Source organism: Gastrolobium bilobum, unplaced genomic scaffold (assembly GCF_033153095.1).
Source record: "Gastrolobium bilobum isolate Gb01-03AN ecotype WA unplaced genomic scaffold, APGP_CSIRO_Gbil_v1 utg1629, whole genome shotgun sequence".
In the NCBI taxonomy this organism is placed as follows: Eukaryota; Viridiplantae; Streptophyta; class Magnoliopsida; order Fabales; family Fabaceae; genus Gastrolobium; species Gastrolobium bilobum.
The window spans coordinates 39,858-63,650 of NW_026898572.1; the positions used below are offsets into that span (position 1 = coordinate 39,858).

At 34.4% G+C, this 23,793-nt stretch overlaps 3 protein-coding genes across 4 annotated transcripts; all 3 read left to right on the forward strand.

Moving 5' to 3' along the window:
- The first annotated feature begins 317 nt into the window (after positions 1-317).
- LOC133317456 (mitochondrial ATP-independent inner membrane protease subunit 2-like) lies at positions 318-7,066 on the forward strand. Of its 2 annotated transcripts, XR_009752322.1 has the most exons (6): positions 318-506; positions 1,268-1,440; positions 3,468-3,651; positions 4,522-4,628; positions 4,713-5,032; positions 6,024-7,066. XR_009752322.1 is itself a non-coding variant. In XM_061519325.1 (5 exons), exons 1-5 carry the CDS (start codon positions 435-437, stop codon positions 4,792-4,794), a joined length of 618 nt encoding a protein of 205 aa, XP_061375309.1. In that variant the 5' UTR covers positions 318-434; the 3' UTR covers positions 4,795-7,066. The 2 variants fall into 2 exon arrangements, 1 of the variants encoding a protein (XP_061375309.1); XM_061519325.1 differs by having other exon boundaries at positions 4,713-7,066.
- A 2,149-nt stretch (positions 7,067-9,215) lies between these two features.
- Positions 9,216-12,124, forward strand: LOC133317455 (rho-N domain-containing protein 1, chloroplastic-like). Its single transcript, XM_061519324.1, has 2 exons — positions 9,216-9,354; positions 10,713-12,124. Exons 1-2 carry the CDS (start codon positions 9,315-9,317, stop codon positions 11,786-11,788), a joined length of 1,116 nt encoding a protein of 371 aa, XP_061375308.1. The 5' UTR covers positions 9,216-9,314; the 3' UTR covers positions 11,789-12,124.
- A 4,311-nt stretch (positions 12,125-16,435) lies between these two features.
- LOC133317460 (rho-N domain-containing protein 1, chloroplastic-like) lies at positions 16,436-18,228 on the forward strand (the record flags this gene model as incomplete). The annotated part of the gene is made up of 3 exons (XM_061519328.1): positions 16,436-16,720; positions 17,338-17,461; positions 17,648-18,228. Coding segments are annotated over 3 exons (990 nt in total), but the record flags the coding sequence as incomplete, so codon positions are not given.
- Positions 18,229-23,793: the final 5,565 nt, after the last annotated feature.

Sequence of the window (23,793 nt, forward strand, 5' to 3'; positions counted from 1 at the left end):
TACTAACCTTTTTGAACATACCTGGATGGCCCACATGACAGAAAAATTCAAAAAAAAATTAGAATCTCCTCTCATGTGAAAATTCACACCATGTTAAAAATCATGACCATACAAAAGTTGATATAATAAAGAAAAAGAAAAAAAAATGTTAAAATAAATAATTACAAAATCATAATCGTTAATTTAACTTATTGTGATTTTTCACATGAGTTTTTTTTTCACGTGTCATTTCCAAAATATTATATCATACAAATTACACATATTTTCTTAAAAGAAAATTATATAAAGGCTACTTGGTACGAATCGGGAAAAAGACAAAAAAAAAAAAAAAAGTTAGCAAAATAGAATTTCATTTTTGAGGGTTTATAGGAGAAAGGAGGAGAGGGGTTTCTTCCTCCATAAAAGTTGTTGTACTGCATCATCTGCATCCTGCAATGGTTTCGCTATCAACATGGTGTCGGTACATTGCCCACAAATTCGAATACTCCTTATCTCTCGGCTGGAAGGTCTCTCTTTCCCTTCCTTTACTTTCTTACCCATTTTTTAATTCCATTTTATCATTTTTTTTTGTGTTGTTTTCTCTTTGTAATTCTTGGAATTCTCGCAGCTGATCAGCTTCCATTCCCTCTTATATTATCCAATACTGTATATATCTATTTTTTTAATTAATTTCAACATTTTGTTTTCCGCTTGGGTGGTTCCGTTGATAATTGACATTGGTATGTTTATTATTATCATTATTATTATTTTTTCATGGCTTGTTGCTGGGCTGGGGTTTCAAATGTAAACTATAATTGGGTATGCAATTTATACGATCCATGCTAAAAAAATTGCTCTTAGTTCAAAAATTCTTGCTCGACATGAAACCTTGTTGAATTCTTAGTTATTAGGCACCGAACTTGTACATTAATTTGATATGGAAATAAGATATTACTGAATGGAAGAATTATAAACCTAATGAAGCTTGTCATCAAATCAGGAGCTGACAAGTTTGTAATAAATTATATTTATAGTTCTCAATTCATGGCATTAGAATGGTGGGTGAGATATCAAAGCTAGAAGTTTAGGTTCTATATTGTCTCCCTTTGAATCTATTTATAATAAACAAAGTGGATAAGTCTAACTGAACAGCCTTGGAAAAATGGAGATCATAACCTTTCAAACACCTGTTTTTCCTCTTTTATGCTGCTGTGTACCATATTGTTAGAACTTAAAAGCCCCTCTTTTGAAGTGTTTTCTGACTGATTCAGTATTGTTATGTGAATAGAATTATAAAGGAGGTCAAATTTCGGACAGAGAGGTAGGTGATGTTATTTGGAAGAACTTCTTTCAAGGTAAGTTGACCTACTTACACTGGAATAGAGGAGAGGAGATGGCCCCTACTATTGACGGAAAAGGAGCAACTCTTCTTGTTCGGAAATTACCAACTGCAGATCCAACGTAATCATATTCATTTAATATAGCGGACACTTTCCTTTTGCAAATCTATTGACTTTTATTGCATGTTGTTTCACACGGGTCTTCTAAAGCTAGAGATACAACATAGAACATAGAAACTTCTACTTGCTTTTTTATGCCTTTCTTAGACTATTGGTATGTGTGTGCTTGTGCGTGTGGGTGACTTTAGTTATACCTGAAAGTAAGACCTTCTCAGTTCATTTCATAAGTTTTGCATTCTATAGCAGCTCAGTTTTGATGCATCATAAAAAAAAGTGTTTTTTGGCTGAATGCTTCAATCTTTGTTATAATCCAGGTTATTTATGAAAAGATGTAGCTATTATTTCCTTGGTTTCCTTGTTATGCAGCAATGTATTATTATCTTGGTTTGGACTTCTTCCATTTCCATTAATGTTTTGCTAATTTGTTTTTTGATGCGTAGTCAATAACAAGGATGTCAATAACGTGATTGAGGGTGAGCCTTGTTGCAACGTAAGAGTTAAGATTGCATGCATCTAACCTTGGTGGTTAGGTGTTAGTTGTGGAAACAGTCTTTCCGCTTACAGGGTAAGAATTAAGATTGCGTGCATCTAACTCTCCCTAGACACCACAATTGTGGAAGCCCTGTGCACTAGGCCACTCTCTTTAGTCAGTGATGTGAATGCTATGAGGAACTCCGAAATGTTGATTCAGGTCCCTTTTAGAGTTTAGATAATGGTTTCTTGTTGATAAGTGACCTATGGAGATTAGTGTCTGGGACTGTTTTCAAGTAAATGTTCTTGAATGCTATGAGGAACTCTGAAATGTTGATTCTGGTCCCTTTTAGAGTTTAGATAATGGTTTCTTGTTGATAAGTGTCCTATGGAGATTAGTGTCTGGGACTGTTTTCAAGTAAATGTTCTTGAATGTTTGGCAATATATAATAATTTAGTCTACAGTTTGTGACTGGCAGGTCTATCTTTTTGTTGTAACAACAGGAATGACATCATAAATTTGACTATTTGAGTCGCCAGAATTGTGTTAATACTATGATTTTTGACTAACAATTCTTTCATTTGACTTTTTGTTAAGACTATGAAAGCTAGTTTATCAGGGTTTATTAGTTGGGTAGTTGAAAACCCTGAGCTGGTTCTTACCCGTGAGTCTGTGACATTATATCTTGAATATGGTAAAGTTCCATTTCAGAGACGTGTTTGGTTTTAGCAAATGTTATGTATAAAACTATAAATTCGCTGGCCTCAAGTGTTTTGACAAACTTCATGTTCATCATGTGCAGTGGTTATGTGTAGGGTTTTTTGGTAGAAATTTTTAATTTGTTATTAGGTTGAAGCTTATGGATGGTATGATTCATGATCATCCCCAAAAAAGATTGCCAACTGATTGTGTCAGTTTAAAAATTTGGAAACTAAGGGTCCGTTTCATTGTGTCCTGGTTTTTTTGTTCTTAAAACTGTTTTGTAGAATAGTTAATGAAATAGATGTTTTCTATGCTTTTTTGTTTTGAAAAATAAAAGTCAAAACACAAAACAAAAACAACTCAGTTATGTTCTCTAAATTTGATTCTAAAAACAAAAGAATAGTTACAAATTTTAAAACCTTTAGAAAACAGGCCTTATCAAATAGACCCTGCATGATTGTGTTTTGGTTTTTTATTCTTAAAACTGTTTTGTAGAATAGTTAATGAAATATGTTTTTCTATGATTTTTTTGTTTTGAAAGTTAAAAGTCAAAACACAAAACAAAAACAACTCAGAAATGTTATTTAAATTTAATTCTAAAAGCAGAAAAACAGTTACAATTTTTAAAACTTTTTTTACAATGCAGGCCTTATCAAATAGGTTTTTTTGTTCTGAAAATCAAAAAACTGTTTTTCGAAACAAATTTCAAACAAGCCCTTAGTCTTTCTCCATTTTGTTCTATTCACAAAAGTTACCAAGAGATTGACAGACAATTAACTTCGTAATCTCAAGCTCATTATTTAGTGTATTCTCATCTCTGTTAGTTGTTAGTGATAGACATGTTTCTTTGACAGGCGTGTTTTTGTAGGAGATGTTGTGGTCTTGAAGGACCCTGAGAAGCCAGATAAGTACCTAGTCAGAAGATTAACTGCAGTTGAAGGTTATGAAATGATTTCTACTGATGAAAAGGATGAACCCTTTGTTCTTGAGAAGGATCAATGCTGGGTAGTGGCTGAGAATGAAAAATTGAAAGCCAAGGTATAGATGTTTACTTTTTCTGGTAAATTAATCATTATATTTACATTGACAATTTACTTTTACCTAGATGCTATCCCTAGGTGGTGCACCTCTGCCACAATTTGAAAGACTGTAATTGTATTAGAGGAAGTTATACTTACCATAATTTTAGGCTTACCACTCTTACTACCTGTTTGGTTACCGTTGGATCAATTTGAAATCAACGGCAGTTAATTTTTGCTCTTTTTCAACTATTGATTTCAAATTGATCCAATGGTAATAAAACATATAGTAAGAATGGTAAGTTAAAATTGTGGTAAGTATAACCGTCCCCGTTGTATTAATTTTTGAAATTGAAATTTCAGATTAAAATGTCAGGTAATCAAGCAATAAATTGTCATTGATATGCAAGCTTTTAAGGTGAGACATACGTGAAGTTGTTTAAATTTATGAAATTTAGCGTGAAAGATTAAAATGATAACTAGGTAGAACTAAACAGTTTGATTAGTTAAGATGATTTTCTAATGGCGTAAGCCAATTCTTACACTTGTGTGAACGGTTACAGACATTATTGACAGGACTCTGAACTTCAGTGTCCATTAAACCCCTTTTTAGTGGTGAGCTCGTAATATTTTCTACAATAGCACCCTATGGTTAAGTGAGAACTGAGAATATATTTAATTTTGAACATTATATTATTATATTATTATTTTTGGTAATATGAACATGATATTATTAGTCCTTTTAAACAGAGTTTCACTAAGCTTCGAAGTGAATGTTTACACAATGGCTAGTGGAATCTGCTGTAATATTTGGTCATGCTTTTGACTATTCAAATGCTTTTAGAACAAGGAATGATTCTTTGTTTAATGCTTCCAACAATAATGGCAGGAAGCAAATGATAGTCGATTATTTGGTCCAGTTCACATGACAGACATTGTAGGCAGAGTCATATATTGCCTACGAAGTGCAGTAGACCATGGCCGTGTGCAAAATAGGTGAACTAAATTTCTGAAGATAATTTATTATGCACAAATGGAAATGGCTCTTTTGATGATTGATATATTTTACCCCTTTGCCAGTCATTTCAGCATGCAAAAGGATTCACCAGTGTTGGAAGTGGAACTTGATATTGATGAGATGGCAAAGAGTCACAAAGCCTAAACTTTTGTCCCGAGAAGCACACTAACTTGTTTATTTTGCTTAGTTTCTTATTTTCTTCTTGTGGATTTTCCTTGAAGCAAGGATGAAGAATAAAATATATGATTTTTAAATTGTTGCAATGGGATGGTGGTGTTATGTGGATGTCCTTAGCTAAGTCTGCATATTGGGCGATTGGCCTTTTCTTCTCAACTGAAAAAATTGAAGCGGCCTGAGTTTAAAGCTTGAGTTCAACATTGTTGTAAGCTGAAGTTCTAGCAAAGGACCTCATCTCCCTGTTGTTCTATGAGTAAATTATTTGACTTCAAAAGGAAGTTGACCAATTTTCGGTCTATTGGTTAATGGTCAGGAATGATAAAAGGCTGCATGTCAGAAATTATGGTTCCAGCTGTTTTCATTTTGTTTGCTACAGGAGGATTTGTTCCTCTTATGTTTAAAAGTGGTCATATTATTTGATCACAACCACTTATTTAAAAATCATATACTTTTCTATTTCTTATCTCATCATCAATAAGTAGTTGTGATTAAATAATAGAATTATATGATCACTTTTAAACAGAAGAAGATCTAAATCCGCTACTCGATGATAAAAGTTGTGAAGTCCTAGTGGTACTAGGCTCACGATCCCAAGGGTTTCTTGCCATCTTGGAAAAGTGAATTTGTTTAGCAAGGTGATATTATCCTTGATATTTGTCTTCATCAGTCGGTAAAGTGAATTTTATGAAAAAGAACGTTTAAGTTGAACTTGACTGAATCAAATAAAATTATACTTTTTTTCTTCTTTTTCCTTTCTTTCTGTGGGCCTCAATTTATGGTCAATGATTCACAGGCTGAATGGATTACTTAGGACCTCTGTTGGTATATAGATTCATCATTTTTTTACAAACATACGTTCTTGACTCGGGGAGTCATGTATTTCCTTAGGGCCTGTTTGGTAGGAGTGTGTTTTTTGAAATCCTGGAAAAGCTTGATTGGGATTGTAGCTTTTCTATGTTTGGTAGAGGAAATCAAAAATCTTTCTCATGATTCCAGCTTTTCTAGAATTTTGGCTGTAGTGCAAATTACATCCGCAAATACCATGAACAAATACCACAAATTATGTGGTATTTGCGGAATTCGATTTCTTGGAGAAAGTTTACAAATTTTTTGGGTCCTTTTTACCCTTGCTGCATCGTGCCCTATTAAAGTAGTAACTCACGTTTAACAATAATTCACGTTTTACGTGATTGCAGACACGCGAGGAAAATTTGGCAACTCTGGTTTAAAGGTACGATTCCAAATTCTTTTATGACTTTGAATTTGCAGGACTCGATGACATCCAATATAGAGAACCTGTGGACATTAAATGAAGTGAAGGACTGGAAGGATATCTTTTTTACTACTTGTTGGTACCTGTGGAAATGGAGAAACTTGGAGATTCTTGAAGATCAGTTCCGGCATGAAGAGCAAACTAAAGAAACGATTTGGATTTTTATTCAACAAATATTACGGTCCAGAAGTCATCATAGGCAATTAATTACCAAGGGTAGCAGTTGGGTAGCTCCTCAGCAGGGATGGGTCAAACTAAATTGTGATGGAGCTTCTTCTAGCTGCATGAAAAAAGCTAGCTGTGGTGGTATACTAAGAGATCACAATGGATCCTTCTTGGGAGGTTTTTATTGTGATTTAGGTTATTGCAATCCTCTTTATGCAGAGTTATGGGGATTATTGAAAGGTTTGGAATTGGTTTGGGGCACAGGCTTAAAAAAGATAGAGGTAGAATGTGATTCTATTCAAGCCATCCAAATTTTGAAAGAGCAACGTGAAGACCCTAGAGAATCCCAAGTCACTAGAAGGTTGAGATTATAGTCAAAAGCAGATTGAACCATTCATCTAGTTCATACAAAAAGAGATAACAACAAGTGTGCACATTGGTTAGCCAAAGCTGGGCAGAATGAAAATCTCCACTTAAAGATTTTTAAGGAACCCCCTCCTCAGTTGATGGATCTTTTAGATACTGATGCTAGAAATATGTAGCTTGATAGTTACTGAGTTGTAATTTTCTTTTGATTTTTGGGGCTTGGCTCCTCTTTATTTACAAAAAAAAAAAAATAAGGTAGTAACTCATTATCTCCCTTTTGGTTAGTGAAGGAAAAACAACGGAAAGATAATTCCAGAAGTTTTGTTGATGGTTGCTGGATTATTAAAGACAACCTCGTGGAATAGTTGTTCATCCGTTGAACTCCATTTTTCTACTATTTGTTCTCCCATGTCAGCAAACCCCAATTCGGTGAATTTCTTGGACCCAAAGGATTTTATAAAAAAAATTTCTTTCGATGGATGTTTGATGATTAGATCCAACAGATACAAGTTTGCGAGGAGAGTGTTTAAGGAGTACGGAGAGGGAGGGGAGAATGAACGATGGTTGAAAAAAAAAAGCGTTATAAACAAAATTAATTACAAGGACTAGTTTCATAAATTCACCATATATTTCGAGTAATATTTTTCCATCAACCAAACATAGACTCAGAAAACTTAAGTCAATATTCCTGGTAATATTTTGGTCTACCAAACAACTTTTTATTAACACTCTTGAAAAACTCACTTTCTCAATATATTCTTGGAAATCGTAATTCCCGAATAAAAAAAAAATTATCCTTTACCAAACGCCACCTTAGTGCCTCCGAAGCAATGTTATTAAATTCAAATTGGTCATCGATTCGATTGAACTATTGAGTCAGTGAATTATTGGTTCAATCTGTTAAATTAAATTTATATTAAATTATATAATAAATATATTAAGTAGTGCATCTTGACCAACAACACATGATAGTCTAATGGTTAGTGCTATTTTTTCTATTCCCATAACAAGGGTTTGACTCCCACCGGTAGCTACATGGAAATTATATAATAAATAAATTATAAATATATTAAATGGTGTATATTAACTAATATTGGTTTAATTGTTGGCCAATTTTCGGACTAACAGATTGGACCGGCCAAGCCAATCCGGTGGTAATTGGTAGAGTTCTAAAGTAATCATATAATGCTCTATTTTATTTTATTTTATTTTTTTCTAATTAACTCTAAGCTAATCACCTGGACATGAAATAAATTATGATCTCAAAACCTTTTACTATTATTATTTTGCGGGATAAGTTATTCTGCCTACTTTTATTTTGTCTATTTTTGTCTACCCCTCTCAACATCGTTATATTATAATCTTATCTAACGATAGAGATTTGCGAGATAAAATAAATCATTTTATTCCTTTCTTTCTCTCTTCTTTCCTTTCTCTCTTCTTTCCTTTTTCTCTGTCGCATTTCAAATTTCCAATCATGGAAAAAAAATAAACAATTCCAACAATAATTTTGAAAGCATGGGAGGGGGTGAAGTGCTCTACACATAACTCCCTCCCAATCTACTTGATACTACAAAAAAATGTATAGGACACTATTCAACATAATCCAAGCATTTTCACAATCTCTTTCACACTTGAGAAAGATAAAAATCACGATCTTCTTCGAAATTTGGTTATTGAAAACAAATTATTCAATGCCTATGTGATGCAATAATGCTATTAAGGGAAATTACAAGAAGAAATTTTCACAAGTCAAAACAAAGCAACATCTTCATAAGGAGGAGAGAGAAACGGTGGAAGACAGTAAGGAGAAAAAAAGGGGCAAAAGCATTTATTTTATCGTGCAAATCTTCACATTTGAATGAAATTATAATCTAATGATATTGAGAGGAGTAGACAAAGTTAAGCAAAATAAGAGTAGGCAGAATAACTTATCTCATTATCTTGCAGTAAATTTATTGACATATTTATTTTAATAATAGGACTAAGACAATAAAAACATAACACCTTAAAGACCTTTTTAATATAATTTTATTTTAGTTTAATAACGATAGTGTTTAGGGTAGGAACAGTTTTTCAATACACTGTGCCTCTTATTCAAAAAATGACACTTGAATTAATTTTTTTCTCCCTACTTCAAATAATTTGCATATTCTCTCTCCGATTTTGATTGACCCGTCGCACTGAATTAGTGGTGCGACAAGAGTACTTTAGAAATTTTACTAAGATAGCTGCAAATACTATAAAAATTAAAAAAATTAGAATTATATCTCGTTATAAATATGCTAGTGAGTGAAATAATCTTAGCTTAAGAACTAAGTAGGAATGTTTTTAAAAATGTATGATGACAATATAAAAAAATTGAAATTCAGAGCGATTATATACTTTTTTCTTATTTTTATTCCTTTGCAAAAAGTATTCTTTTCTTAAAATGTGTTGTGCCCAAATATAAATGCACATTTGCACAAAATAACCAGCGAATGTTCTGGATCCATTCTAATGTTTAGTTACTTGGAAGTCAGTCACTGACGACATTGAACTTTTACCCCAAAAAATTAATATATTCCCGAAAATGTCCCTTATCATAGAAAACAACCTAGGAGCTCAGGAAAAGAACATGTATAAAATGCAAAACCGGCATTGAGTGAGAATTCCCTCTCCTATGCTCTAAGGTTGTCAAACAATGTCGCAATCGGTGCATCTCGTCGTCGCCAAGAACATTGGTTAGTGTCTGTCTCTGTTATTCTTTCTTATTCTCTGTGCTTTAACATTTTTGTCTTTATAGAATAGAAAAAAAAACCTTGCCCAACCTTATGTAGGTGTACTGTAGGTGCTTCAACTTCAAAAGCCCGTTTCAGGATTACAAATTACGGTTAATTTTTTCATTTGTTTAGCTTAAAGTATAAATTAAACACTAGGGTTTTCAATGCTCTGTGTATCTGTTTTGGTAAAGTTCCCGTCTTTTTTCATTTAGTTGTAGCTTTCTGATAGAAGGATTCATAGTTTGTGACCGTTTTCTTCTAAGCATTTATATTAACCCCATCAGATATGTTGTAGCTTGTGGTGTGGCTATTGAGGAAAGTTTCTTTTTTTTTCTTTCAATGTTGGTTTGAAGGTCTTTGAGGTTTTTTATCCTGTGGGGAAATGATGTTTTGAGAGTGGGTTGAAGATAAAATGTTCTGTGCGTTTGTGGTTTTTTTGGCTGGTTCTTATTGCCCGCCACCTATTTGTTGAAAAGTAATGTTATATCTGCACCTGAAAACCTACACCAGGATTAGAGCTGGTTACTGAAGTTTATCGTTTGGTTAACTGACTCGCAATGTATTTGTTTTAAACAATGAACGAGAAACATTAATCAAACGAAAAACGATACGCGTTGGTAACCAATATTTGGCATAGCAGTAACTAGGTGTAGATCTTACGTTACATTTTGTTGAAATGATGAAATGTGAGTGCTAGGTCATAACAATTGGACACTTGGATTATTAATGGAAGTTCCCTTTTCTCCAGTTTAGGGTTTTCTTCTTTATAACTACTTTATTTATGTTTGTTTTGGGTTTTGATTATGTTAATTTTTGCTTTTGTGTATGATTCTTTCCGTCCTGCATCTTGCAATTGTTGGTAGTTTTTAGATATCATTTTCTGCAATGGTTGTCAGCTCTATTTGGTGAAGTGAATAATCAAAGTGCGGTAAGTAAAATATGATGGTCTTCATGGACAATGGGGAACAAGTTTTAGTTTTATGTTGTTGGCGACCCTTAGAGGACATTCACCAAACTGAAAGTATGTACTTTTTTTTTCCTTGGATAATGGAACCAATCTGGATCTGTATGTTTTATCTGCAAGCTGCTTGTAGAATAGTCTTGAGTCATAATGTTTTTAACTGGCTTTTCTACAATTGGCTTCCCATTGTAAGTCTTGATGTTTATCATGACTAAATTCAGAGGTTGAGTACTTGATGCCTTATCATGGGTTAATGTGGCGGGACATCATGTTTTGTGTCATTTATTGTCTTTCTTTATTTTTTCTATTCACATACTTCTATCTTTGTGGTTGCTGAATCAATTCGGTGATATTGCAGGTTGCGGAATGCCAGAAGGCAGGTGTCTCCCATGCTCGGGTGTTTCTGGAAGAACAGCTGCTGCATATTCTTGCTCTTCTCTAGGTTATTACAGAATTCATTCACATGTCAAAATTAGAGGGTTAAAGTGTGGTTCTGTGGGTGCATCTTTTGTATGCGAAGCAAAGAGGAACCCTGATTTCTCATGGCAAAACAAGAATAGGCTCTCCAGAAGCAGGAACAGGAGCAATGAAGGGAGAGATGGCTTTGAGAACTTTGAAGAGGACATGTTATCTTCGAAAAATGGACCATTGGCATCTCTTTCAACTTCTGGAAAATACCAGGCTACTGCAGCCCCTGGACCTAGAGAGAAGGAGATTGTTGAGTTATTTAGGAAGGTTCAGGCTCGGTTGCGTGAGAGGGCAGCTATCAAAGAAGAAAAGAAAGTTGAAACCTCCCGAGGACAAGGTAAAGAGAACAGTACTGTAGATTCCCTTCTCAAACTACTGAAGAAACACTCAGTGGAGCAAGTAAAGAGAAGCAGTGGAGGAGGCAGAGGGAAAGATTTTAGTTTGGACCAGCTGCAAGAAAGTAACCAATTCAATGGTGAACGAAGCACTAAATTTTCTGATTTGGGTAGTGCTCCAAAGGATGAGTCCCTAGAAGCCAACATCTCTGTAGCTAGGCCTCGATCAAGTTTCCAAAGAAGGTCTCCTGTTCCTCGTGTTAAGTACCAGCCTGTCTCTAATAATGAGGATGATATGAATGTAGTGCCAATGAGTAGTGGTGATGGAGAGAGCGATCAGGATCAGATAGGTTTGAAGCTTGACGACGAGCCAGAGCCTGATTCTGAACCTGATCTTGATCCAAAGGATGAGCTTTTCTTCCCAGATATGGGGATTGCTGAATTATCAGAGGATGATTCTCATGATTCTGAACAAACCTATAATGATGAGAGTGTGGAGGAGCAGCTAGTGGTTCGACATGAGGATTTGAGTGCACTGAAGCTGCCTGAATTGAGGGCACTTGCAAAGTCTCGTGGCTTAAAAGGGTTCTCAAAAATGAAGAAGGGCGAGCTCATGGAGTTGCTAAGTTAGAGCTGATTTTGATCGAATGATATACGGGAAGAAAGAAGAACAGACAAAAACACTTGTCATAGTAAAATAGATGTTTCTTTTTCTGTTTTTAGCTTACATTTTCTATCTGATGTTGTTTCTTTGAGATTTTTTTTTTTAAGCTAGTTCTTCCTAGTTCCAAGTACTTGTGGAGGTTGAGAGTTTGTGGATCATTAGAGTAATCATGATATCTTTACCTTGCTGGAATTTTAAATTTGTAGTTGTGTTCCCTTGATGAGATCTGTTACACTTACACCCAAGGTATTGGTAATCTTTACCAGGCTAGTGCATTTACCATAATTGTACTGTGGTTTTGGTTTTTTCTCTCCTTTTAGTTGTTGAGCTTACGGAAGAAAATTTTTGAAACTTTGCATTTCAATGGTGCTCTTACTCTTTCATTTTGAATGGTTATGCTTAGCATGCCTTCGGTGGCATCTTATTATGTCCCTCAAATTTTCCATCATGTTCCTCAAATTAAAAATAAAAGAAAAATAATGTGAATAATTACAAGCTGCATTTGAAGTCACCATTACGCTCAAATTTGCTATCCGACATTTTAGAATTTTTCTGGTCTTAAATCAATATTCACGGCAACTAAAATAAATAAAAAGTTCAGCCATCTATGCTCAAGATATATCATTTCCTCAAATGAAACACTTTTAGCAAATACAAAAATCACCTAATCGCTTGTTTTATGTTTCTGGGTCAGTAACGTATGTGGGAACCAACTCTTTTTATTATCCCATTAACTATAAACATGGATCAGGAACGTAGAAGCCATTAGAGCTCTCCACTGAAAGGGTGCTAGCCTTGAGGTATTTTAAAAGAAGCATGCTACACAATTTTTTTTTTTCTTTATTTTCCCTTTTTGCGTGTTCGGAGTAATGCTATTTATTGATGCAGTTTATCCGTAAAACTTTAGAAGTCCATAACTTTTGATTCGGGTGTCCGAGTTAGGTAAAAAAAGAATTTGATTCCACACAATTTTTCAACATCTACACAATAACACCTAATTTGACATATTTTGTCTCTCACAAAAAAGTTCGAATTTACAACAATGATACTATAAAAACGTTTAAACCCAGATTAATAAAGAGAAAACCGCTATCATGATTAGAAACATTCATAGTAAAGATCCTTATGATTATGGTACCGTTGCTGCAAAGTGAAATTCTTATATTTTCTGTGCTTTTGGATAGATGCACATGATGTCCTCTGCCGTTACCCGCGACAGGAATATAGTCAACTACACACCATAAATCGAAATAGCAATAGATCTTTATGATATTTTATTTAAGAAATTAATAAGATAATTTTTGATGCGGACAATAGCTAAAATATTGCTTATTGTAAAATTGAGGGTTCTACTTACATTGACTAATTGTATTCTAGATATCTAACATTGTCAGTCCAATGTAGAAAATTTTACAAAAAAGATTAATTATTTAACAATGGGTGATAATCGTCCGGGTAGTTTTCTTATAATTGATGGCTACATATTGACAGAGAAAAATGGAGATGAATATAGAAGCATTAGAAATTGATTAATTAATTAATATGTGTGTTTGTGTGTGTAATATACTATAACATATAAAAAATATGCAAAAAGGAGAAAAAGGAAGCAGTTTTTGGAAAATATTTTTGACGGACTTGTCAACACATTCGTTTCGAAAAGTTATGCGAAATTTGAATTTTTGTCTCCTATAAATATAATTTCAATTTGCAACAATAGTACAATAATCATAAGGACCTTTACTAGAATATTTCTATCAACGAAAGTGGTTTTCTATTTATTAATCTGGGTTTAAACGTTCCTATAATATCATTGTTGTAAATTCGAACTTTTTTTGTAAGAGACAAAATATGTCAAAGATGTCATTGCGTAGATCTCGAAAAATTGTATGAAATCAAAAATATTTTTACCTAATTCGAACACCCGAGTCAAAAGTTATGAATTTTCAAAGTTTTATAGGTAAAGTGTTGACTTTTTGTTCCACGTGATCTGGTGAAACACGTCCCCTTGGGGCGTGTCTCTCTCCTAAAACACGCCCTCATTCTCTCTCCATTAGGTCACGCTTCCATGGGATATGTTTGAGTGCTATACATTTATAAATACATTCAAAACGATTATATTTTCATAATTTTTTATTAAAAAACAATATTTAAATTTTTTTTCCATTTGCACAAAATATCCCGCCAAGATGTCCCTTTTCAAAGAAAACAACCTACGAGCTGAGGAAAAGAATTTGTGTAAAATGCAAAACTGGCATTGAGTGTAAAGGTGTTCATCAACCGATTCAAACCGCGGTGACCGAACCGAAAAATTGAAAATTGAGTTAATCGAAAACCAAAACATTGAAAACCGGAAAAAAAAATCGTAAAATTTAATTGGATTTGATCGATTTTTAGATGAGTTAGTGAAAACATATCTAATCTAATGATTCTCCAACCTTACCATCTACTTACTTGGTCTTTTTCCCAAGCCCAAAAATCATATAGCAAAATTCTAAATTCAAAACCCACTAATCCATTATGTTGGAGAAAGTGAGTTGTGCATGATCTATGTTATGTTTTTTTTTTTTTTGGAAAGACACATAATTTTTACATAAGTTATTGTTGTACAACAACTCCTCTATAGGATGAAAATTTGGATTACTTCGTATATTCGTATACTATCCAACCATATTATAAAATTTTTTGTTGGGGGTAAAAATGCGGGACAGTGACCAAAGTGCCACGCTTGGACAAAAAAACTACCAGACTGCCACGCCAACAATAACTTTTGCCAAAATGCCACGCGGCATAATTCGCTACACAGAGTAACGAATTATGGATGCAAGTAATTCGCTACACAGTGTAGCGAAATATGCCACGTGAGAATGCACAGAACCAAAAATGCCACATGTCAAATTTTGAGAAATTCGCTACATAGCGAATTTCTCAAAATTTGACATGTGACATTTTTGGTTCTGACGTGGCATATTTCGCTACACTGTGTAGCGAATTACTTGCATCCATAATTCGTTACTCTGTGTAGCGAATTATGCCGCGTGGCATTTTGGCAAAATTTATTGTTAGCGTGGCAGTCTGGTAATTTTTTTGTCCAAACGTAACAAAATGGTCACTGTTCCTAAAAATGCTAATTTAACTTTTTGTTGTACGATACAATAATTAGCATACAAACCTTACAAAGTCAATATACGTTATTTGCACAATAATCATATTATAAATTTTAGATTTTTCAAAAAAATAAAAAACTGATCCAATCCAAACCGAAAAATATTAGGTTGGATCATATCGAATTTGAAAAAAAAAAACTAAACTGAACGGATGATTAGATAATTAAACCGAAGAGATTGAATGATATAATTAAAAATCTAAATATGATTTTTAATTCCAAAATCTATCCAATAACGCGAACAACTAATTGAGTGTGAGAGTTCTCTCTCCTATGCTCCAAGGTTGCCAAACAATGTCGCAATCGGTGCATCTCATCGTCGCCAAGAACATTGGTTAGTGTCTGTCTTAACCTCTGTGCTTTAACATTGTTCTCTTTTTTCAATCACTTGTAGCCATAGTTTGTGACCTTTTTCTTCTTCTTTTCTTACTGGTTTCTTCTCAGCATTTATATTAACCCCATCATATATGTTGTAACTTGTGGCGTGGCTATTAAGGAATGATGTTTTCAGAGTGGGTTGAAGATAGAATCTTCTGTGCACCTGTGGTTTTTTGGCTGGTTCCTATTGCCCGTCATCTATTTGTTGAAAAGTTATGTTATATCTACACGTGAAAACCTACACCAGGATTAGAGCTGGTTACTGATTTGTTAAGTATTGGTTACTGAAGTTTATAGTTTGGTTAACTGATTGGCAATATATTTGGTTTAAACAATGAACGAACCAAATAATGAACGAGAAACATTAACTCAAACGATACACGTTGGTAACCAATATTTAGCATACCAGTAACTAGGTGTAACCTTGGTGTAGATCTTACATTGCTTTTTGTTGAAATGCTGAAATGTGGGTGAGAAGCCCTAACTATTGGACACTTGCATTATTAATGGAAAAGTGCCCTTTTCTCCAGTTTTGGGTTTTCTTCTTTCTAACTACTTTATTTATGTTTGTTCTGAGTTTTTACTATGTTATTTTTGCTTTTCTGTGTGATTCTTTCCATCCTGCATCTTTCAATTGTTGATACATTTTAGATATCATTTTCTGCCATGGTTGTCAGCATTCATTTCATGAAGTGAATAATCAAAGTGCGGTAGTTAAAATATGATGGTCTTCATGGACAATGAGGAACAAGTTTTATGTTGTTGGTGACCCTTAGAGGACATTTACCAAGCTGAAAGTATGTCCTTTTTTTTTTCTTGGATGATTGAACCAATCTGGATCTGTATGTTTTATCTGCAAGCTGCTTGTAGAATAGTCTTGTCATAATGTTTTTAACTGGCTTTTCTACAGTTGGCTCCCCAATATAAGTCTTGATGTCTATCATGAATAAATTCAGAGGTTGAGTACTTGATGCCTTATCATGGTTTTATGTGGTGGAACACCATGTTTTGTGTCATTTATTGTGTTTCTTTATTTTTTTCTTTTCTTATACTTCTATCTTTCTGGTTGTTGAATCAATTCTGGAAGAACAGCTGCTGCATTTTCTTGCTCTTCTCTAGGTTATTACAGAATTCATTCACATGTCAAAAATAGAGGGTTGAAGTGTGGTTCTGTGGGTGCAACTTTTGTAAGCGAAGCAAAGAGGAACCCTGATTTCTCATGGCAAAACAAGAATAGGCTCTCCAGAAGCAGGAACAGGAGCAATGAAGGGAGAGATGGCTTTGAGAACTTTGAAGAAGATATGTTATCATCGAAAAATGGACCATTGGTATCTCTTTCAACCTCCGGTAAATACCAGGCTGCTGCAGCCCCTGGACCTAGAGAGGAGGTGTTTGCCTGGCACATTAGGAGGATTGAGGCTAAGTTGCGTGAGAGGGCAGCTGTCAAAGAAGAAAGGAAAGTTGATGCCTCTGAGGACAAGGTAAAGAGAGCAGTACGAAAAATGAACCATTGGAATGTCTTTCAACTTCCGGAAAATACCAGGCTACTGCAGCCCTTGGACCTAGAGTGAATGAGATTCGTGAGCTATTAAGGAAGGTTCAGCCTTGGTGGCCTGAGAGGGAAGCTATCAAAGAAGAAAAGAAAGTTGAAGCCTCCCAAGGACAAGTTAAAGAGAACAGTACGAAAAATGGACCATTGGCATCTCCTTCAACCTCCGATAAATACCAGGCTGCTGCAGCCCCTGGACCTAGAGAGAAGGTGATTGATTAGCACTTTAGGAAGATTGAGGCTGAGTTGCGTAAGGGGGCAGATATCATAGAAGCAAAGAAGATGTTTGATGAGCACGATAGGAAGATTGAGGCTGAGTTGCGTGAGAGGGAAGAAAAGATAATTGTAGCCTCCCGAGGACAAGGTAAAGAGAATAGTACGAAAAATGGACCATTGGTATCTGTTTCAACTTCCGGAAAATGCCAGGCTACTGCAGCCCCTGGACCTAGAGAGAAGGTTATTGATGAGCACTTTAGGAAGATTGAGGCTGAGTTGCATGAGAGGGCAGCTATCAAAGAAGAAAAGAAGGTTGAAGCCTCCCGAGGACAAGGTAAAGAGAACAGTACGAAAAATGAACCGTTGGTATGTCTTTGAACTTCCGGAAAATGCCAGGCTAATGCAGCCCCTGGACCTAGAGTGAATGAGAATGTTGAGCTATTTAGGAAGGTTATGGCTCGGTGGCCTGAGAGTGAGAGGGCAGCTATCAAAGAAGAAAAGAAAGTTGAAGCCTCCCGAGGACAAGGTAAAGAGAACAGTGCTGTAGATTCCCTCCTCAAACTATTTAAGAAACATTCAGTTGAGCAAGTAAAGAGAAGCAGTGGAGGAGGCAGAGGAAAAAAAATTTGTTTGGACCAGCTGCAAGAAAGTAACCAATTCAATGGTGAACGAAGCACTAAATTTTCTGATTTGGGTAGTGCTCCAAAGGATGAGTCCCTAGAAGCCAACATCTCCTCTGTAGATAGGCCTCGATCAAATTTCCAAAGGTGGTCTCCTGTTCCTCGTGCTAAGTACCAGCCTATCTTTAATAATGAGGATGACTCTGAACCTGATCCTTTTGAGCTGTTGTTCCCAGAAATTGCTGAATCAAGAACAGATATGTGGATTCCTAAATTATCAGAGGATGATTCTCATGATTCTGAACTATCCTATAATGATGAGAGTGTGGAGGAGCAGCTAGTGGTTCAACATGAGGATTTGAGTGCACTGAAGCTGCCTGAATTGAGGGCACTTGCAAAGTCTCGTGGCTTAAAAGGGTTATCAAAAATGAAGAAGGGCGAACTCGGGGAGTTCCTAAGTGAGCTGATTTTGATCGAATGATATACGAGAAGAAAGAAGAACAGACAAAAACACATGTCATAATATAATAGATGTTTCTTTTTCTGTCATTTAGCTGACATTCTATCCAATGTTTCTATGAGATTTTATTTTATTTTTTTAAATTTAGTTCTTCCATGAACTTAGGTTGAGAGTTTGTGGATCATTAGAGCAATCATGATATCTTTTGCCTTGCTAGAATTTTAAATTTGTAGTTGTCTTCCCATGATGAGATCTGTGACACCCAGGTATTGATAATATTTACCAGGCTAGTGAATTTACCATAATTGTCCTGTGATTTTGATTTTCTATCTCTCCTTTTAGCTGTTTAGCTTATGGAGGATGATTTTTGAAACTTTTTTTTCCCCCCGGTCAAACTCTAAAATAATGGCCGTTGTTTTTCAGCATTTCAATGGCGCTCTTACTCTCATTTTGTGGAGTTATGCTTAGCAGGCCTTCAGTGGCATCTCGTATGTCCCTCAAATTTTCCATCATGTCCCATAAATTAAAAATAAAAGAAAAATGTGAGAAATTACAAGCTGCATTTGAAGTCACAGTTACGCTCAAATTTGCTATCCGACATTTCAGAATTTTTCTGCCCTTGAAACAATATTCCAGAAATTAAAATAAAAAAAATAGTTCAGCTATGTATGCTCAAGATATTTCATTTCCTCAAATCAACCAAATAATAATAATAATAATAATAAACTACCCAATCGCTTGTTTTACTTTGCTGGGTTAGGAGCGTATGTGAGAACTTACTCTTTATTATCCCATGAAAGTTTCTTAATGAAATGGTTAACGTAGAAGTCATTAGAGCTCTTCACAGAAAGGGTGCTATCCATGAGGTATTTTAAAAGAAGCATGCTAGCGTCATTGGTGTCCACAATTTTTTATTCTCTCTTTATTTTCCCTTTTTGCGTGTTATGTGTAACGCTATTAATTTATTGATGCAGTGGACTGACGAAGAAGGGAAGATCCCTCTAATCTTGGCTTGCATGAACCTTGAACTTGTTCATGATGCCAAGTTTTTGGTTGAGTTGGGTGTCAGTGTCAACGCTAATCATCATGGTAAGTTTGTGAGAATGACATGCTATTTCAAGCCTTAATATATGGTATGATTGTCCAATGAACATGAATACTTAACTGAATGGATGGCTTTGTCTTCAATTCCTTATTAAACGAATACTTGCCACAAAAGTGTGTGCGGTTATGCGCCATAGCTTCAGTCAATATTTCTTGTTAATCGTGCCAACGGTACTGCTGCAAGAATGTTTCTGTGATAATCGCATTCACAATGTGAATAGAGAGCTTTAAATGTTTTATTATTTTCAATAAAAATGCTATTAGCATGTGCTTATTAAAGGTTGTTTCTTTCAGTTGGGTTGTTGTTGTACCATATTCTGAAGAGCCTTTGAAGTTGGAAATTATGATATATCCTACTCAGCTGGTATCAAAAACCGTAAGGTGTATTCGCTTATTCTATTTTTCAAAAGACATATGCCAAGAAATGGTTCTTCAAAATCTAATATTTGTAAAAGAACTATAGTTCAATGCATATTACGTTCTTGGAGCTAAACATTCCATCCACTTAACATAAGCACAATTTGGTAGGCTTAGTATCTGAGTAACTTTATTGTTTGGTTTGGTTTGTCTTCTATAGAATGACATTTAGGCTTAATGGTCATTTTTAGATACAGTTGCATATCTATTATGATGATATTACCTCTTTTTTTGCTGATATACAAACAGGACTCCCAGCTCAATGCTGTCATTGCTGTTTGGAAGGAAGTCCAAGAATGAGGAACTCACATTTGACCAATGTGATCCAAAACTCACAATTTTTACTAATTTTCCGAGTGAGTTGTTTTTATGACTTTTCTTGTTTTGGACTACTACTGGTAGTAGGATGTCACAAATATCTTTCAGAAAGTTCTCCTCATTTTCTTTTTCAACTTGAGCTACTTTAGACAGTCTGTTTTCATTGTATTTTATGGTATGTAATCGTTTTTCATATGTTAAGCACATGTAATCATACTTTTTACTAGATATCATATTTTGCTACATTTGCTCTCTACCTAGTTGAGATTCTTTGCCTGGGCTTTTTGAATTGCTTTATTGAAGTGACAATACAGTTGTTTACTTTCTTAAGGAAAACATTTAAAAATAAATGGTAAATAAATAACTTTCGTGATCATATTCAATCCATCACTTAAAATAAATGATGATTACAATTGTAACATAGTGGTAGCTATAATGGGTGGGGATCCTCTCTTGGAGTCAGACATTCATCAGAGGTAAATACTAATGGATGGATAGAAAAACCAGCTAAAGATAGACTACAATGGTTGGGGATTACTTGACTCTAAGCCAGTTGACCAATTGACTTAAAATGTCCAAAGTCAGGACAACAATTCTCGTTTGCTGATAGTATTACGACTAAACACTATTTGTGTTAAATTAATTTATAGAAGCTTCCTATTGTTTTATTTACACTAAAGCCATCAATCATCCTATATAGCATAAAATAAATCAATTATTGTAACGAACAAATACATAATGACGTACAGGAAAGCGGTATGGAAAACTTGAATCCTGCAAAGAAACAGCAGAAAGGAGAGCGACCATTTTCATGCAGAACATGTAATGTGCTCATCAATATTCTAATCAATGTTATCATAATTCATAAGTGACGCTCTGGCCGGGTACTGGGTCAATTGCTGAGTTATTGATTGAATTGCATGACCCCGGGTTAGTATATGAAAAATTATATTTTATATATAAAATTGCATAAAAATACTTAAATATATGTAAAAAAATTATTTTGTAGAGCTGCAAATATATATATATATATATATATATATAGATTTTGTAAGGATAAAAACAGTCATATACGGTAATCACATATAGTATATTGTAAAAGAAATAAAAAAAGAAAAAAGAAAATTCAAGTATAAGGTAACCACTTATAATTCTTCTATCAAATATCTTCAACTAACCATGTTTAATAATTATAAGGCATTTATCAATAAGATAATAACTCTTCCCATAAAAATGGATTTGCAAGGAATTAATATGTCACTTTCTTTTAATCTACTATTTCGTAAATTATCTTTGAAGCTGAAATTTGAAATCCCTATAGGAGAATATATTACTAGCAAACAAAACTACAAAAAAATTGAAAGGATTTTAACACTTTTTTAAGACAAGATGAGACAACACTTGGTTTTTGATTTTTTTTTTTTTTTTTATAAAAATGCATGACCTGTTGTTTTTGATGACCTGTCCGGATCATCGATTTTGATAAAATCCAACCAATTTGAACTTCGAACTGATTTTCATTATAACTGGTCTAATACTTGATTCGAATAGGTCAAATGACCGATTCACTAGTACTGAGTTTCCGGGTTGACTCGATCGGTTCGAGTTGGGTGTGATAATAGTAATTCTAATCAACTTTATAGGAATATGACTAATATAAAAAAACTTTTTTTGCTTTCAAAGAGCTTTTTTTTATATGTTGGATATAATAGTCTTGACCAAACAGACTTCTCAGAATGTCGGCAGCAAGAAATTTTTTCTTTTTTTGTCTTTTTGGGGTTAAAGCAGGTCCATTTTTTGTACAAAACCGAACATGGACTCAAACTCAAGGACAAAATGCCAGAGCTGGGAGAGTTAGCTTGAGGTATTGAATATGACAGGTAAGAGTTTATTTATTTTTAAATTATTTAGTGGATTAGGATGATAATATGTTTTAAACTAAATTAAGATGATAATAAACTTTAAATTAAATTAAATTAAGATGACAATGTAAATAAAAAATAAATACATATTTATTTACTCATACAAACAGGCACTAAGTCATGTAATATAGTTTGGATTGTAGCCCATAGTTCAACTCCTACTTTCCTTTCCTTTTCTTCGGAAACCATTGCACATGCTTGCTTCTGCTTGCTTCCAATAGCAGTTACCCTTAGAAAATATAAAGTAGAATATCTACATTTCACATGGTGGGTGTCCCCCATACTGCAAAGTTTAGATATCAAAGAAGCTTGTGGACTTTGGGTTGCTGATTTTGTGACATGGACACGAGTTTCTTTAGTCTTTAAATGTGTGCTTTTCTGTCCAAATTCAATCCCCTACACGATGAGAAAGATAAGGGGAAATAAATCCGTTTATTATCTACAATACAAACCATGACGTATACGGCAAACAAGTAATTAGTACGCAATCCAAGACTCATTAATAGCAAAATCTCATTTAATATAATCCTGGTTGACTTCTGATTTCTGAGGGTTGATGAGAGTTGTGAATGCATCCTTGCTTTGATCCAAATGTTGCTAGGCTCCCAGCAAAAATAAATAAATAAATAAATTAATTTATGGGGTTTTATCTATGGATCCAGTATGTAGGGACTTCTTGGTGCAACTTTATGAGAACGATACAGCTAAAAACAAAGAGATAAAGCTGCAACAATGAATTGTAATTATTATTAGAGAAATGATTATCAAACATTGTCTGTAAGGCATAAGAACTTTTAAGATTTCATATATTTTTATCCATCTATGATGTAAATTTTTACACTGTTAACAATGACGTTACTCTTCGTTGGGAGATGTTTACTCACTTAATGTGATCTCCCGCCTTGAAATGATTAGTTTTCAGCTACCAGCGAGAGTATATCTTGGAAAACCAAAAAAAAAAAAATGATGTTACTCTTTACCCAAAAAAATGACATGTTACTATATTAATTATAACAATAATGATTTAAACAAACGATTTTATAAGAAGTAGCGATTCCTACTTAAATAATAATGTTAAAAATTATATACCGATGATAAAATTTAAATTAAATTCAAAATTAAAACACATTTGATTTGGACTCATTCTAAGCAGAATCAAGGGTACAATCCATTTTATAGCCCAAGAGGCTCAATAAAGAATACTAAGCAGAATCAAGGGAAACGAGTTTATCCCAGATAGACGTCATCTTGCAGGTACAGTTGGAGTGACAGTAGCTCAAAGCCTCGCCTCCTCAGTAGTCAATGGCTGAAGGACAGACATACGGTTCCAACTAGGTCTATATAGTGTAGCTCATAAACAAGCACTGTGCATACAGAATAGGGGATAGAGTCCACCTAAATCAACCAATAGGATTGAATGCCGCCATTTTAAGGCACCATAAACATGTCATGCCATTATTATATAAAGAAGGCTCAAAGTTTATGAAGGATCATCTTCTCTATTATAATTTAATTTCATTAATCAAATACTGGATTGAGCTTTAGAGTACTTTATAGGCACCTCCTGTTGGGTCCGTGACCCCGTGATGGACCCGGCCCAAATTAACGGGTGTTCCAATCTCTTGTTTATAAGAGATGCTTAGCCGTTAGAGTATAGAAAAAGAGAAGAAAGAAAAATGCGCAGAAAAAGCATAAGTCAAAGACGAAGATTCTTTGAGGAAGAAACCCAGTGCCATCATTGAAGAAGAAGAATACACTGTAGAGTAGGATTCTCTATCCCCTTATAGAGAAAAACACTTGTGTGTAGATCCATCTTTTAAAGGGT